At 42.9% G+C, this 17571-nt stretch overlaps 1 protein-coding gene across 1 annotated transcript; it reads left to right on the top strand.

The window, feature by feature from the left end:
- Positions 1 to 997: 997 nt before the first annotated feature.
- On the top strand, positions 998 to 17066 carry LOC140380749 (sodium/potassium/calcium exchanger 1-like). The gene is made up of 13 exons (XM_072464653.1): positions 998 to 1188; positions 2682 to 2987; positions 3301 to 3470; positions 3694 to 4354; positions 5341 to 5487; positions 6169 to 6277; positions 6635 to 6676; positions 6903 to 6968; positions 12956 to 13053; positions 15030 to 15242; positions 15563 to 15652; positions 16246 to 16412; positions 16761 to 17066. Exons 2-13 carry the CDS (start codon positions 2802 to 2804, stop codon positions 17008 to 17010), a joined length of 2199 nt encoding a protein of 732 aa, XP_072320754.1. The 5' UTR covers positions 998 to 1188; positions 2682 to 2801; the 3' UTR covers positions 17011 to 17066.
- Positions 17067 to 17571: the final 505 nt, after the last annotated feature.

Here is a 17571-nt window from a genome sequence, read left to right as displayed (position 1 = left end):
TAGAAGTATAAATCAACTGAAAAGTAGTTGACATTATAAGTAAAAGGTCCCAGATGTGATCTGTGTTATGTGAGTGGTGTCTGAGTGTAAAGTGCAGAAGATGAAACATGAGGCTGAATATAAACTGTACTGGAAGAATCATCGGGTTTGTTAAAGGACAGAAACTATAACAGGACAGAAATTATAAATAAAAGTAAACGTATCTTAAGAAATCTAAAGTAGTGAATAATGTTAAAGTGTTATAAATGTAGAGATCATCAATAAAGATTTGTCTAGAAGGAAGCAACGGAATCAATAATTTAATTGATCTAGTCATTTATTGATATATTTGTTTCAAAATCCAGACTCGTGTGTTCTAAATTCCAGAACTGATGACGTGATTTCACTGAGAAACTGGGATTAACCTCAAAATGTCACAAAATATGATAAATCCTAGAGTTTTAGTCATAGTGAAAGCCTCACACGAGTCAGAGCTGCTTTAAACAGAGATTAGTATCCACACTTAGCATTTTGATGAAGAATTTTTACTGGACAAATACTCATGTTTGCCGGCACAATTGTTTTCGCACTTTATATACAGATATTTAAGATAATTTACCACAGATGGAGAAATACAATTTAGAGGCTATAGTTCTGTATTCTATATGTTCTGTATTATATTCTGTATGCTCTGTACATATTTTGTATATTCTGTATGCTCTGTATATATTCTGTATGTTCTGTATGTTCTGTATATATTATGTATTTTCTGTATATATTCTGTATATATTCTGTATTTTCTGTATATATTCTGTATATATTCTGTATTTTCTGTATATATTCTGTATATTCTGTTGACTGAACATTAATAATCGTGATTACATTTGTCTTCTGATCTGTCACTCAAACCACGCACTCTTTCCCGTGGGTCACTATCTTTCACGCGTTTACGTAAGTGCCGCGGTCCGTCGTACGTTCTTGTTCCAGCTTCACCTCCGTTAATCCGTGCGTGCTCGGGCAGAACCGGGGGAGTGCGCCTCATTCATGTCGCGCTCTCCCCGCGGCGCAGAAGCAGAAGCTGATTGGCACTAATCCTCTTAGCGCGGCCCCGGCTCCGAACCCCCGGAGTCAGCAGCATCTCGTGTCCGTCCGTCACAGCTGGAGCCCGGCCATGGCGCAGCAGCGGAGCCCGGGGGAGCGCGTGTGCAGGTGAGCGCGGCGGGGCGAGCGCGGCGGGGCGAGCGCGGCGGGAGGAGCGCGGCGGGAGGAGCGCGGCGGGATGGATGCTTCACCCGCGGAACGGCAAGAATGACGGGAAAAGGAGAGGAAAGGATGAGAGGGGGGGAGGTAAAGAGAGAGGGAAAATGAAAGGAGAGAATGGAAAGGGGGAGAGAGAGAGAAGACAGGGAAATAGACAGGGAAAAGAGAAAGAAGAAAGGAAAAGAGAGGGAAAAGGGAAAGGGAAAAAGATGGGAAAGCGATGATAATCGAAGCATCAGCAACAAGTGGCTTTGTGAAGGCGCGACAGAGACCAGGGAAAGATGTTAGAGATAAATATATATCTCATCGTGTTATTTTCCATGTACATGTTTGTAAAAAAATGGCTAAAAAGGCAGATATCTGGGACAAAAATGGATAGAACGAGGTTTAAATGTCTTCATTTTGTGTACTTTAGCTACAACCGTCTACTGAGGGGAGTTTGCATATTTCATTTAGTGCTTTGAATTTCACCTCATTTGTTGAAGTTAAACTGATCTAAATCAGTGGGAGATTTAGACCGGAACAAATCCTTGTGTTGGTTCTGTCAGAATCGTGTACAGTTTGGTGTGAGGAGCTGATCTTTATGTCTATGTGGGTGGACAATGCATTTGGAGAAGAAACAATGTTGTAGAAAATGTTCAAATTGCTGCAAAATTTCCAAATCAGAAAAAGGTTTATTGCCATTTTAAGCTTATGTGTCTGGTCATGTGAGGCAACATAAAATAATTATAATAACTGTGAATTATATAAACAATGATAAAATAAAAGCATGGATAAAACAAGGGGTAAGAATAAAACTAGACTTTTTTCTGAATATAAACACAAAAACATAGAGAATAGAATAATAAGTGCGAGTGTAAAGTGTTGTAAAGGTTAAACCTGTCCGGAGCCGTGGACCAGATCTAAGACGGGATCCTGGTCAGGACCTAATCCACACAGAGAGAACATGTAAACTCAGCTCATTTGGGGAAAAGATTATCAGGGTTCAGTTTAGATTAGACAGTTTTAATTATAATTGAGGGGTAGGACATTAAATACGGCTCTATAACAATTAAATTTATCTTAAAACATTCATGGGTTTATGTCGCTGATAGAGCCACAAGTGAGGTGGGTCTGAAACTGAAATCATTTTACACATTTTGGGAGATTTCTGATCCCTTCTGATGGTAAAATAGTCTCTTTATCAAATTCAGGAAGGAAAAATATCTTTATATATCAAGCACAATCAATTTTAAATGGCAACTCAATGTGCTTGACAAAAGAATAAACTTTTATCCCATTTTAATCAACTCAAGACCCAGTTAATTCAAACCATCAACGATCAGTCTGGGGCTCTTGGATCACATTCAATTCTTTGAGTTCAGACTTTGGAGGAAGAAACTGGACTAATAAAGCTGTTGACCGAAGCTGTTATGTAAAATGTCTCTCGTTTATCTCTCCAGGTCACATCTGTTTGACACCACAGACGGTCCAGAGAAATCCAAGTCCAAACCATGAAGGACCAACTCTAGGGCTAAGCTAGACCAGGACTGTACCTGGACTGCACCCAGACTTGACCCGGGATGGGGGCTTATCCCAGGAGGAGATTACGTTTCGGCCGAGTCTTGGTTTTCGTGGTCAGTTTGGTCCTGGTTTTGGTCTGCGCCTGGTCCCTGAGGCGTCCAGACCGAGACCCGGTCCACCTGACAGTCCGAGACCTGGACCAGGATCTGAACCCGGATCTGAACCAAGACCTGGATGAGGACCATGTGAGAGTCCAAGATTCAGACAAATTAATTACTCATTTTTCTTTGCTGTAATTTTAAATAATAAAACAAAAAGAGCTTCTTCTTTGTCTTGTTAATAAAAGTTCAATACAGCTTAAAAATCAATTATTTCATCAAATTTACTGAACTTTCACTCACCTCTAAATGATTTACGCTTTGAACACCAGACGGCACATTTTGTGTCCAAAAAGTGCTATATAAATAAAATGCATTATTAATATCATTAGTGTTCTTCATTCAAAATCACTTATTTCATTTGTAATAAATGATTTCTGCCATTTAAATATGTTTGAAGGATCCAGAAGCGTTCCAGACGGGAGTCCAGGAATTAAATAAGGATCTGGACCAGAGTCTGACTAGGCCTCCTGTGGTCATTCCCGTGAACCGGACCGACATGGAGACCTGCATTTATGTGGACAAACCAGAACCCATGGATACCACTTCCACCGATAAACCCACCCAGAGGTAAGGCCGGGATTAGACCTGGTTTAGACCTGGTTTAGACCGTTAGAGTGCCACTTTGATCCCAGCTTCAACCAAGTTCTACCATTTTAGTCCTTTGGAAAGATTAGTCATTACAGTATTTATGTATATCTGAGAAACTGGTATAGCGCAATTTAAATGTAAGTAAATCCACTGGGAATGTGGAAGGATGCTGAGGTTGGCGTTGACTTTCCTGTGCTCGTAGGAAGGGCGAGTACCCGGCGGATATATTCTCGCTGGAGCAGAGGCGGCGCGGCTGGATCGTGCTCCACGTTTTGGGGATGATCTACATGTTTGTGGCTTTGGCGATTGTTTGCGACGAGTTCTTCGTTCCCGCGCTGGAGGTCATCACGGAAAAACTACAGATCTCCGAGGACGTTGCCGGGGCGACCTTCATGGCGGCCGGCGGTTCTGCTCCTGAACTTTTCACATCTTTTATCGGCGTTTTCATCGCTCACAGCAACATCGGGATCGGGACAATCGTCGGTTCGGCCGTTTTCAACATCCTCTTCGTGATCGGGATGTGCGCCATCTTCTCCCGGGAGATGCTGCACTTGACCTGGTGGCCGCTGTTTCGGGACGTCTCCTTCTACATCCTGGATTTGATTATGCTGATCGTGTTTTTCCTGGACAACGCCATCCGGTGGTGGGAGAGCGCACTGCTGGTGTCGGGGTACATCAGCTACGTTACCTTTATGAAGTTCAACGCTCAGATCGAGAAAGCGGTGAAGACGGGCTGCGGGAGACACAAGAGCACGGTGCAAGTGTGGCGGGCCGACGAGCCGGACAAGGTCAGGATTGTGAATAAAATTAAGTCAAATTTATGGGGTTCGGTTCACTTCGTAAGAGCGGAGCGAGAGGAAAGGGTCAGATGGAGCATGATGGAATAATGCTAACTAAATGTAGAACGTGGAGCTGATTCACAGCCGTGTGGAGCTGAATGCGGCCGAGAGGAGCCGAGGGAACAATGGACGTGTGTTTGTACGCAGCAGGTGTGCTTTGATTCAGAGAGCACGTGTCAGACCCACGACCTGGTTTTGTCCGAGAGTAGTTTCTGTTTAATGGCCTGGTTACACCTTGGTTAGTTCTGGTTTTACCCCGGTTTAGATGTAGCTTATTCTTGGTTATATTGTAAAATGGGTTTTGTGGGTTGTGTCACTGGTTTGGTTCCCATTTAGACCTGTTTAGTGCCTAGATTAGAGCTCTTTTAGGTCCTTGTCACCACATCTGGCTCAATACTTCAGTCCTTTTTTTTTAAACGCCGGGTTCATTAGTCTTATTTTTGCCCTGTTGTGTTTTATGATGGAGATAATCCTTGTGTAGGCTCCTGTTTGACCCATTTTGTCCAGTTCCTAATAGTCAATATAAACAACTATTGTATTTCCTAGTAATTAAGTAATTGTTAAGCATGTCTCTGATGTTCAGAATATCTTTCCATAATGAGATTCATAGACATTTCTCTGAAGGGTGTTTTTTGATTGTCACAGTATTATAACTTTCTCAAATGTTGTTTTATTTACAGAGCAAGAAAGAGTGTAATGTGTTGCCATCATCTTTGATTTGAGTTTTAAGAGATATATTACTGTATCGAAATGAAATGATGCTATGATAAACCTATTTATGCCTTTCTTATGATGACATTGTATACCTACAGTCTGTATTAATGTATGCTTGGAAAACATTTGATTGGAATGTCATAGGAATAATTGCAACATGTTGAGTATTTTGAAAGAGGACCCCAGGAAGAGTATCTGCTGTAAAGCTCAGATAATGGGGATCTTAAAAATGAATTAATCTAAAATAAAAATCAAAGTATTTTCGTTTCTGTTCCTCTTTTTCTTTTCGTTGACAGGTGACCGAAGTGCCAGGCCCTCTGCCCACTCCTCCTCCTCCTGCTCCAGACCCAGAACCAGAGACTAAACCTGAACCCGACCCAGAGCAACAGAGTCCAACGATCAGGCGCACTTCAGACCCCCAGATGGACCGATCCAAAGTCAAGGTGAGACTTGTTCAAATATCAGTCAAAACTTCTTGTAAATGAGTGTTATTTAAAATCAGTTCACTGTTTTGTCTGCAACTTATTGTAAAAAAATGTATTTCCTTTAAACCCGGATGAAATTGCCCTTTGTGTAAAAAGAAAATGTCAGATGATATTGTTGATATATGCAAGAATGTCTTGAGAGACAAAACTGTTGCTGTGACATCTGACAAAGGCAGGACAAAATAAAAAATAAACATCCAAGAATAACATAATCATAGTTTTGTTATGACAGATGAAGAGTTGTAAACATATGTGAACAACTTATTGGAGGAGAATAAAGTCTCATGTTTGGAAAGAATGCAGGAAAAGGTATCAACAATATCTTATAATGCCACGTGCACTGTACTGAGAAATTGTAATGTAAAAGTACTTGATTTACATTATACAACTAAACAAAAACATAATTGGGTAAAATCACACACACACACACACACAAACCACAAACGCCAAAATATGCTGGAATAAATTGATTGTCAGGCTTTGTGATTAGATTTGCAATCTATCTGCAACTATTGAGAGAAGTTATAGACAATTGTTACTTGAATTGTCATTAGGTGCGACCATAGAAATTGCGACTTAGATTCAATTGCGATTATTCATTCACAAACACAAGACTCACATTGTTCTTTACTTTTCTAGACACGTCCGATGTTACAGAGAGGGGGCAGCACTGTATCTCTTCACAACGCATCCATGAGAAACACCATCTTCCAGCTCATGATCCACACTCTGGACCCACTGACCGAAGGTAAGACCTAGAGATGTGACGATCCACGACTCACTGTGGCTCTTCTATCACAAGTGGAATGCTTTAAAACGCTATATTCATGTTTAAAAAGTGTGATTTCTTCATGTTGGCTGCACTGAAACCGAGCAAAATATAATGGGTGATGTACCAAACCAGGACTGGACCAGGACTGGACCAGGGTTAACCCAGGACTATACCAGGACTTAACCAGGACTAAATCAGGGCTAAACCAGGACTAAACCAGGACTAAACCAGGACTTAACCAGGACTAAATCAGGGCCAAATCAGGACTGGACCAGGAAAGAAACATGACAAAACCAGAAAATACTTCCTAAACCTGATCACAACTTGCCTCAGATTTGTCGTTGAACGGTGAAGTGAAGACGGGCCAGAGGAGAGGTAAGACTCCTGTGGCTCTAGTGTTGTGTCGTGTTGTGTTTCGTGGCGTTTCATCATGTTTGGTGGAATCTCATTGTGTCTTGTGACGTTTGTTGCGTCTTGTGGCTTCTTTTTGCATCTTTGTGACTCTTGTTTCGTCTCGTGGCGTTGTGGTGCAAGTTCTTGTTGTATACACATAAAAAGAGAAACGTTTTAAGCATTTTCCGAGCATTGTCTGTGGTTTCAGTGCGGAGCAGAGTACGGCCCCTGGGGACGGCGCTAACAGAGACAGAGGAGTACATGGCCCCTGAGGGTGAGCTGCTGCGGGGGGTTTAGTTCAATCGAAACTGTCCGGTGTTAATGGGTAATGTCTCTGCCATCACTGAGTTGATCCACATAAAACAAAACCTGGCACTAACATTAATGTCAAATATATATTAAGTTTGTATTAGTGAATGGTGACATCATTAAAGCATTAACTCACAGGCCAATTGGGTTTGAGCCGTCGGGGGCTGGTGGAAAGCTCGATGGTGTCAGGAAGGTGAATGTCTTTGGTTCTCTCTCCCTTGGGTCGTTTCAGTAATTGATAAATAATTATTTGGACAATACACAAACTTAATAAAATCATCTTTTTTCTGGAACAAACCGTGATGTAAAAAATAAAAAAGTTTTCTCTATCTAAATAATCAGTTGATCAGACCAGATTCATGTATTAGTCTTTTGGAGTCCCTCACCCTTCATTAAAAGTTCTCACCTGATTAAATAAAGGTTAATAAATTAATTAATGTAAGCAGTATAGTAAGATAATGGTGTTTGTATTTGAAACGATCAGGGAAAGTATTTGTGGATTTTCCTTTTACACAACTATTATATTTGCCAAAGCACTGATTCTGAAGGTGTTTCTTGTGACTCGTGTGTGTTCTGTGCGTGTTCCGTGTGTGTTTTGTGCGTGTTCCGTGTGTGTTCCGTGTGTGTTTTCAAATCAAATCAAATCAAATCAATTTATTTTTGTAAGGCCCAAAATCACAACAACAGTTGCCTCTGAGGGCCACAGGGAGAAATTAATCAACAATGTCTGTGGTGGCAATGAAGTCAGACAATGTCTGTGGTGGCGAGGGACGATGTCCCAGGGTCCTCTGTCCTTAGACTCTCCTTCTCGGCCAGGAAAAACTACAAAAAAACCTCTTTGGGAAAAAAGCGTAGAAACCTGGAGGAGTTCCAGTGAAGGAGAGATCCGACTCTCACAGACGGACAGACGGACACAAGGAGACTGGAGCTGGACCCACTCTTCAGGCAGAAGAGGGACCGTCTGAGGCGAGCTGGACCCACTCTTCAGGCAGAAGAGGGACCGTCTGAGTCGAGCTGGACCCACTCTTCAGGCAGATGAGGGACCGTCGGAGGCGAGCTGGACCCACTCTTCAGGCAGATGAGGGACCGTCTGAGTCGAACTGGACCCACTCTTCAGGCAGATGAGGGACCGACTGAGGCGAACTGGAGCCACTCTTCAGGCAGATGAGGGACCGTCCACACAGGGCAGGGACCACTTCACCAGGGGAGGGGCATCTGGGTCCACAGGTCCTCAGGAGTGAGAGAAAGAAAAGAAGGCGGTGAACAGTTTGCAAGTGGAATCAAAAAATAAATATTGTTTGATAGCATAAGTAGTCAGAAGAAGAAGAGGATAGTGCTCAAGCTGCCATACTTCCCCCAGCATAGTTACTCCTAGGGCAGCGTAGCTGAAGCTGTGGGTTTATCTTTCTGTTCCTAACTACTCTGACCATAAGCGATTTCGAAGAGGAATGTTTTAAGCCTGGACTTAAATGAAGAGACTGTGTCAGCATATTTAACATGGGTCGGGAGCTGATTCCATAACACAGGAGCTTGGTAGCTAAACGCTCTACCTCCTACAGTACTTTTAGAGACTCTTGGCACCACCAGAAGGCCAGCATTCTGAGAGCGAAGAGCTCTGTTTGGATGATATGGTTCTATAGCATCTTTGAGGTAGGATGGGGCCATGTCATTTATGGCTTTGTAGGTCAAGAGTAGAATTTTGAATTTGATTCTAGACTCGACGGGGAGCCAGTACCGGCGTAATGTGCTCTCTTCTTTTTGTTCCTGTTAGTAATCTTGCTGCTGCATTTTGAACCAGTTGAAAGCTTTTTATGGAGCTTTTAGGACACGCTGCAAGCAGGGAGTTACAGTAGTCTAATCTAGTCGTTACAAATGCATGGATAAGTTTTTCGGCATCACTTTTAGGCAGGATTCTTCTGATTTTGGCGATGTTGCGCAAATGGAAATAGGCTGTTTTACAAGCTTGATTTATATGAGCTTTAAATGAGAGCTCCTGGTCAAATAAGACTCCAAGGTTTCTTACAGTAGAACTGGAGGCTACACTGACATTGTCCAGTGTGGCTATCTGCTCAGATAGAGCGTCTCGTAGATGCTTAGGGCCAAGCACAATGACCTCGGTTTTTTCAGGGTTAAGAAGCAGGTAGTTTAGTGTCATCCAGGTTTTTATCTCCTTCACACAAGCACTAAGTCTGTCTACTTGATCGCTCTGATCAGGTTTCATTGATAAATACAGCTGAGTGTCGTCTGCATAGCAGTGGAAGTTAATGTCATGCTTTCTGATAATGTTGCCTAATGGTAGCATATAAAGAGTAAACAGAATTGGACCGAGTACCGAACCCTGTGGCACACCGTAAATTACTTTAGAGCTTGGTGAGGAGCTCTGGTTTACATTAACAAATTGGAACCTATCAGATAGATAGGATTTAAACCAGCTGAGGGCTGTTCCTCCAACACCTACATCACATTCTAACCTCTGCAGTAGAATGTTGTGGTCGATGGTGTCAAACGCTGCGCTGAGGTCCAACAGAACCAGGATTGAGACCAGTCCATCGTCAGCGGCTAATAACAAATCATTTGTGACTTTAACTAGTGCAGTTTCAGTGCTGTGGTGGGCTCTGAACCCTGACTGGAAAACTTCAAATAAGTTATTGTCCTGCAGGTGGCGACAAAGCTGTTTTACTACAACTTTTTCAAGGATTTTAGAGACGAAGGGAAGATTTGAAATAGGTCTGTAGTTTACCAATAGGTCGGGATCTAGATTAGGCTTTTTCAGAAGAGGTTTAATGACTGCATGTTTGAAGGACTGTGGAACATAGCCACTTTCTACTGAAGTATTTATTATATTAAGAATAGGGTCTATAATTAGGGGAAGAATGTCTTTGAGGAGTCTGCTTGGAATGGGGTCTAGGACACAAGTTGAGCTTTTAGAGGACATAATGGCTGAAGTTATCTCTGCTTGATCAACAGCTGTGAACCTTTCTAAGTTTACAGGTGGATTTATATGGGACGTTAGATTTACAGCTTGGGCTAGTTCAGGGCTAATAGCGGGGGTAATTTCATCTAATTTATCTCTGATTGTTTTTATTTTATTATTAAAAAATAGGAGGAAATCATCAGAGCTAAGTGTAGCTGGGATTGAGGGCTCTACTGCACTGTGACAGTTTGTTAGCCTAGCTACAGTGCTGAAAAGGAATTTAGTGTTACTTTTGTTGACTTCTATTAGATTTGAATAATATCTGGTTTGGGCCTTACGCAGAGCCTGCTTATAGGACAGCAGGCAACTTTTCCATGCTTTTAGGGATTCTTCGGTGTGAGAGCGACGAAATAATCCCTCTAACTTTCTAACTTTTTGTTTATGTGAACGCAGTTCTTGGTTGTACCATGGGGAGGCGCGCTTTGGCCTAATGACCTTCTGTTTTAACGGCTCGACAACGTCAAGAGCAGACTTCAGAGAATTCATGGTCAAGTCGACACATTGATCACTTAAACTGGGACTAAAACTGTTCTCAGCAGGATCACATGACATGTCACTGAATATTGGCTCTATTATTTCTTTGAATTTTGAGATAGATTTTTCAGATATTGTCCTTTTCATTATAACTTTATTTTGTGGGACTGGATGATCTTTAAGAATAAACTGAAAGGTAATTAGGAAATGATCTGACAATATAGGGGTTTGAGGGAGGACAATGAGGTCACTAATCTCTGTTCCATACGTTAGGACAAGATCCAGAGTGTTCTTGTGAGTGTGAGTCGGTTTATTTACATTCTGAGTGAAACCAATGCTGTCTAACAAGGCGCTGAAGGCATTACTGAGAGCGTCATCACTCATGTTCACGTGGATATTAAAGTCTCCAACTATAACTATTTTATCCCAGGCTAACACTAAGTTTGATATAAAGTCAGAAAACTCTGTTAAAAACTCTGAATAGGGACCAGGGGGTCGGTAGATAACTATGAACAAAACTCCTTTTAGGTTTTTCATATTTGGACATGTGATCGACAGCATAAGGCTTTCAAATGAGTGAAATGCATTGTTAGTTTTAGGGCTCATGAGTAGGCTTGAGTGGGAGATCACTGCCACACCACCACCTCGGCCTGTGCTCCTGGCAGTCTGAAAGTTAACATGGGTGGGTGGGGTGGACTCATTTAGTCTGACGTAGTCGTCTTGTTGAAGCCACGTTTCAGTTAGAGCTAGAAGATCTATGTTATAGTCACTAATTAATTCATTAACTAAGAGCGATTTGGAGGAAATTGCTCTAGTTTTGTGCGTGTTCCGTGTGTGTTCCGTGTGTGTTTTGTGCGTGTTCCGTGTGTGTTTTGTGCGTGTTCCGTATGTGTTCCGTGTGGGTTCCTTGTGTGTCCTGCGTGTGTTCCGTGTGCGGCTGGAACACTGAAGAGGCTGAGGTCCTCTCCAATCAGCGACCGTCACTAAGAGCCGCCTGAAGAGGAGACCGACCGACCAATCGTGGACGAACGCGCGGACCAACAGCCAATCACGGCCAAGCACTCGGGACTGCAGCCAATCACGGTCAGGATTAAATGATGAGTGTTAGCTCCACTTCAATCAGTGCGAGAACTGCCTTTGAATAACAATAAGTGAGACGATTATGAAGAGAATTGCTGCTACTGCCACGGGCGACGATGTGGGATCTGGTGACGGTTTCTGCGAAAATGACAATAACTGTCATACATCTCCTCTTCGGTCGTCCTTTAGGCTCCAGCTTTAACCTCATCTTCCTTCAACACTTAAGTTCTGCTGCATTTAGGCATTTAGTCCATTAATCAGTCGATGATGTCAACCAAAAGTTTTATTATGGAGACAGAAAGAACGACTTGAATCTAGAATCTAAACTATTGTTCTCCAGAAACTATTTACAGCTCCATTCTTATAAAAGGATGCTCCGATGCGCTGGCCTGCACATTATTAATTAATCATTTAATTAAGATAGAAATTAAGATATTTTTTAACCTTGAATTTGCTACTTTTCTAAAGAAAGGCCCCATGGCTTTAATGGACAAATGAATGAGAATTGTACGTCTGTTTGGGAGTATAGAATATGAAGTCTGCAATTGCTGGGTTTCACAAGATTCTATGAGCCAATGATATTTAATCCAAGTGAAGGGCAGCTCAATAAATGCAGGTTTTATGTAATACAGTGGGTTCTAGGTTCTAATCACTGATAGAAAAATGTCAAATGTCAATGTTTTTGTAGATACAGAGCTTGGCTGGAGCTTGATTTGAATAAAAAGTTTGCATTCAGGGTCTAGAATTTAATTATGTCATACTCTCAGATGTATGCATGGCTTGTGTAAGTGTTTTTGAAAGAAAAATCCACAAACATTTGTTAGTTTGTTTGTCATATTAATCTTCTGTCTTAAAGTCATTTCACTGACGACAACCACATCTTTGGAGTTGAAAAATGGCACCACTTTCTGAGGCTGTTGTGAGAAAAAAATATGACTCTAGTTTATTTGTGCCGACAGAGAAGATGTTGAACTTTGTGCCAGTTTTTGTTTCATGTGGACCATAAACCATGTCAACAAATCAGACCTCCGACACTTAGACAGACTTAGACACCTGAGGATTCTGACTTCCTGCTCGGTTTAAAACTGCAGGAGTCTAAAATGTGTAAAATTGTGTGACATCACATGAACTCCAACTATTGGGGACGTTTTCTATTTACAAATGGAACAGTAATGTGTGAGGATTTGACCATGAGAATGTTGATTGGAAACCGCTTTGCATAAAACACCATCATGCTATAACGCCGCATCTCTCATCATGCTAGTCTTCTTTTGAGGCCTCTTCACCAACCCTACTTTATTTGACCTTACTCTACTCTTCCAGACCTTCTAAACCAGGACCAGATACGTTTCAGTGCCCGCTTGGTCTGGATTCTGACCAGGCCAAAGCAGGTTTATCGTTCCTCCTGTTTTACATGTTTCCAGACGGAGAGCAGAAACCTTGGAGGGATGTGGCCGGAGCAGAGCCATCCACGTCTCACAAACTCCCAGAGAAAACGACAGAAGCAATTCACGAGACCAAGGTGAGACCGGCTCGAAAACCAGGGCGAAGCCAACAACTAGGGTTAGCACTAGCACTAGATCATATAGGGAATCGGGCCGGAAGTTACAAAATCCAAGATGGCGGCGACAGCATGGCGGCGACCGAGACCGGTCCAGCTGTTACAGCTGAGGGAATAATTTTCTCTCATGGGTCTGGGTTTAACCCTAAACCCTAACCCCTAACCCTAACCTTAACCGTAACCTTAACCCTAACCCTAACCTTAACCCTAACCCTTAACCCCCAAACCTAACCCTAAGTTTTAGGTTTACTTCGTTTGGTTAAAACTAGTTTATACCATGGCTTTGTATTAGCAAAAGTGTAGCTAACTCATCCCAAAACAAACTAGACTGCAAAAAAAAAGTTAAATTCAAGGTAATTAAGCTCCATGCAGGAACCAAACCTAAGAACTCTTTGCGCCAAGCCGTGTCTCTAACCATTGGGCCGTCGCTTCTGAAATATTATTGCTGCAAGACAGTAAATGTACCTCCCTCACCACCAGGTGTAGCAAAATGGTGATCCGCCATTTTGGACTCTGTAAGTTCTGGACCGATAACTTCCGGCCCGATTCCCTATATGATCTAGTGCTGACCCAACAACTAGGGCTCAACTAAACCCAAGTTACTGATCAGGACTACAAGGGCTAGAAGGCAAAAAGTCTCTAACTGACAAATGTGTGTCTTTGTCTCGCTCAGTTTTATCTATACAGTAAAATGTAAACGGAGTCTTGTTTTTGCTCTAATTGTTAGTTCGGGGGAGATAAAGGACACTCAACACTCAACATCTTAACACAACTGTTAATTTCATCAACACTTGGACTCAGAAGCATGTTATTGAAGCAGAGAAAGGTCATGAGTACAGCTGTGTGTGACCCAGAGTCTGTGTCAGTGATAAACGATTGTCAGTTGTAATTTTGTATTTTGAGCTTTTACAGGAGAAAATGTAATTCCTCAATCGACACTAAAATTCTGAATATCGTGATGTCGTCTGCCTTAAAGGCGCAATGGACGATTTTTCGGCGATTTGAGAACGCAGGCGGAAGTGCGCATGCGCACTCCCCCGTGCGGACTGATACAACACACACGTGCGTTTGTTTATTAGCGCGAAAGATCGCATCTCTCGTCTCCCGTAGATTTCCGTCTACTTCTGAGTCAGCTCGAACAGTCTTTCTCCGTCTTCATTTTGCCCCGTACACCGAGGGAACTATATTATGATAGATCAATGCGCTTAGACACGCAGAAACGTGGGACGAGCCGCACGAGGCTGCAGGTGAGCGGTAGGTGCGTTTTATGATTGATACGTGGCAGGACTAATCGGCAGTCCACGCCACGAGGAAATAAGACTCAGATTTGGGCCAAAAAAAACGTCCATTCAACCTTTAACTTACCTAAAACCTTATGCTCTTTAAAGGTGTATTGTGGAGTTATTGCGTCAGCCACATGTTCCTCAGTAAATTAGTTAGGTCTGGAGGTGAGTCTGTTCATTGTAAGGTATTTTTAAGTACAGTGTTCCCTCGCTATAACGCGGTTCACTTTTCGCGGTCTCGCTGCTTTGCGGATTTTCATCATGCATTGTGTTCTGCATTCTGATTGGCAAAACAGTCTCACTAAACAGTGAGAGCGCGCGTGTGAGCTGCGTGAGAGGCCGGTGAGAGCGGCGCGCGTGAGCTTCAATGTTTTATTTCACTGTATAATAACTGTAAAAAAATAAAGGTTTCTACTTCGCGGATTTCGCCTATTGCGGGTTCGTTTTGGAACGTAACCCCCGCGATAAACGAGGGTTCACTGTACCTTCAATTGATTAAAAATAAGTTTAATGCCAGACTATGAAGCAAATTAATAGCATTTCCATGGAGACAGCAGAGTACATTCTTATTTCTTCAGTGGTCACAGGTTTGGTGGAGCAAACACAGAGCTAAACCTCATTCCCTGACTGTGACGTGAGCGTATTGTGCTGCAGATCCCTGAGGAGCCGGAGCCAAGTTCCTCCAGCAGTAGCAGCTCTTCCTCCCGCTCCGATCAAGAGGAGCAGGAAGAGAAGGACGGAGAGGAGGAGGAGAGCGCCCCCTTGAGTCTGGACTGGCCCCAGACCTGGTCCAAGCAGGTCTCGTACCTGTTCCTGCTGCCCATCGTGTTCCCGCTGTGGCTCACTGTCCCCGACGTCAGGAATGCAGTGAGAAAATAGAAAAACCAACAACAAAACAAGACAAAAAACGACTCATTTATAACATTTTATGTAGAATTTTTACTGAAAAAAGGGTTTGCACCTTTCTATGTAAAGTTATCTTTTTATAGAACACAAACCTGTATCGTTTACACCTTACAACTCGCCCTGCCTGTCATCAGTATGTTAGGTCTGTTAACTTATGGTATGTCCTTTTAGTGCCATGTTTTTCTGACAGTCTGTTAAATTAGGGCAAAAATGTTCTCATAAACCTGTTTTTTGTCAGTCCAAGCTCAGTTCTCCTACAGTTGTGTGATCTTGCTCTTCAGGCCTCGAGGAGGTTTTTCTCACTGACTTTCCTCGGCTCCATCTTGTGGATCGGGGTCTTCTCGTACCTCATGGTGTGGTGGGCCCATCAGGTGAGTCTTCATCAGCTCACACATGAACAATGCACATGTTCTCTTAATCAAGTGACTAAAAACAGCTCCAGGTGAATGAACAATATCAGTTCAATCAGGGAAAGGGGATTTTCAACAAGTTGGTTTTTAAATCGGTCAAACTCGTCCCAAACTCTCACGAAACCTTTCGCTAATTATTTAGATATTTGTTCCTTAGAAAAACGCCCAGAATGTTGTTTCATCAGTACCATGTTTTCACTTTACTATTTATTAGACAGGGTGAGCCATAAGTTTCATACATGGGAAACATAAATATTTTATGTTGGACAGTTTTTATTTATATGATGTGCTCTCCATGATTCCCATTGTTTAGAATTTTCATTAGCACATTTGGAGTTGATGATTTATGTCTCATATCTTCATCTGATCACAATGGCCTTCAAGTGCCCCCAGAGAAGAGGGAAGAAATCCAGGGATCTTGGGGTCTTGGGGGCCCCTCCTTGTGACCAGGACTAATCCTTTGTATTATCAAAGCCCTTATCGTTTAACATGTCAAACACCATGTGAGGGCCGCTGTACTAGACATAATGTGAGCCCTGTGTTGCCCCCCACAGGTCGGTGAGACAGTGGGCATTTCGGAGGAGATCATGGGCCTCACCATCCTGGCGGCGGGCACCTCCATCCCAGACCTCATCACCAGCGTCATTGTGGCCCGTAAAGGCCTGGGCGACATGGCCGTGTCCAGCTCGGTGGGCAGCAACATCTTCGACATCACCGTTGGGTCAGTGCGACGACACAAGTTAAACTGACCACAACAAACAGACATAAAGACACTTCAACTGACCACAACAAACAGACACAAAGACACTTCAATTGACCACAACAAACAGACACTGACACTTCAACTGACCACAACAAACAGACACTGACACTTCAACTGACCACAACAAACACACTGACACTTCAACTGAACACAACAAACTGACGCAAAGACACTTAAATTGACCACAACAAACAGACACTGACACTTCAACTGACCACAACAAACAGAAACAACAGAAAAACGCCGCCTCTCTCTCCTCCTTCTCTTTCTCTTCCTCCCTCTCTCTCCTCTCCTCCTCTCTCGCAGTCTTCCCGTCCCCTGGCTGCTCCACTCCCTGTCGAATGGCGGTCAGTCGGTGGCTGTCAGCTCTAACGGCCTGTTCTGTGCCATTGTCCTGCTGTTCCTGATGCTGCTCTTCGTCATCGCCTCCATTGCCGCGTGCCGCTGGAGGATGAGCTGCACGCTGGGCCTCACCATGTTCCTCCTCTACTTCCTGTTTCTCCTGCTGAGCGTTTTGCTGGAGAACCGAATCCTGACCTGCCCCGTGTCCGTTTAGCGCCACGTGACCGGCAACGGACGAATCAGAAAGCTTTAATGTAGGACATCTGCCCTGTGTTGTTACTAGCTTCAATTGACTTTGGGACATCCAACCACAGCAGCTCATTTGTGTCTGCTCTCGAATTTTCTCGATGTTCAGAACTAAAATATACCGTCTTCGACCTCAGATTCATAAGAGTTTAGTGCTTCTCTTGTTGTTTGCAGAAATCTCCTCCGTTTTGCAGTCCTTTTTCGTCAACCACGCCCGTCGGAACAGGATGTATGATTCCAGACTGTTTGTAAAGTCTTCAGGTTTATTAAAGAACAAATAAAAATAGTGCGTACGTGTGTGGAAAACTAGTGAAGTATTCCGTTAGATGTTTTTTAAAGCTTAAAAGTTTAGATCCATCTTAGAATTTTGTCCCTGAAACAATCCAAATAAGTCTGTTGAAGGTGAACAGACATTAAAAACACAGAGGAGCACTTTTGGATTACCACCTGATGATTTCACCAAGTGACGGATCAGATCTTTTGAAGTTCACATAAAGGAGAAGGAAATAGGATTGATGTAAGGATGAAA

This window comes from Eucyclogobius newberryi, unplaced genomic scaffold (assembly GCF_026437365.1).
Source record: "Eucyclogobius newberryi isolate DKJ021-1_F unplaced genomic scaffold, fEucNew1.0.hap1 SCAF_5, whole genome shotgun sequence".
Classification (NCBI taxonomy): domain Eukaryota; kingdom Metazoa; phylum Chordata; class Actinopteri; order Gobiiformes; family Gobiidae; genus Eucyclogobius; species Eucyclogobius newberryi.
The sequence above is the reverse complement of the archived record's forward strand: the minus strand, read 5'-3'. Positions and strand labels throughout refer to the sequence as shown.

What these genes read in the sequence shown, in the direction of transcription:
- LOC140380749 (XM_072464653.1), top strand. Translation starts at nt 2,802, where the DNA reads ATGGGGGCTTATCCCAGGAGGAGATTACGTTTCGGCCGAGTCTTGGTT. An exon ending in AAGCAATTCACGAGACCAAG is followed by an intron (nt 13,054 to 15,029) that starts GTGAGACCGGCT and finishes ATTGTGCTGCAG; the next exon opens with ATCCCTGAGGAGCCGGAGCC. An exon ending in ATCTTCGACATCACCGTTGG is followed by an intron (nt 16,413 to 16,760) that starts GTCAGTGCGACG and finishes CCTCTCTCGCAG; the next exon opens with TCTTCCCGTCCCCTGGCTGC.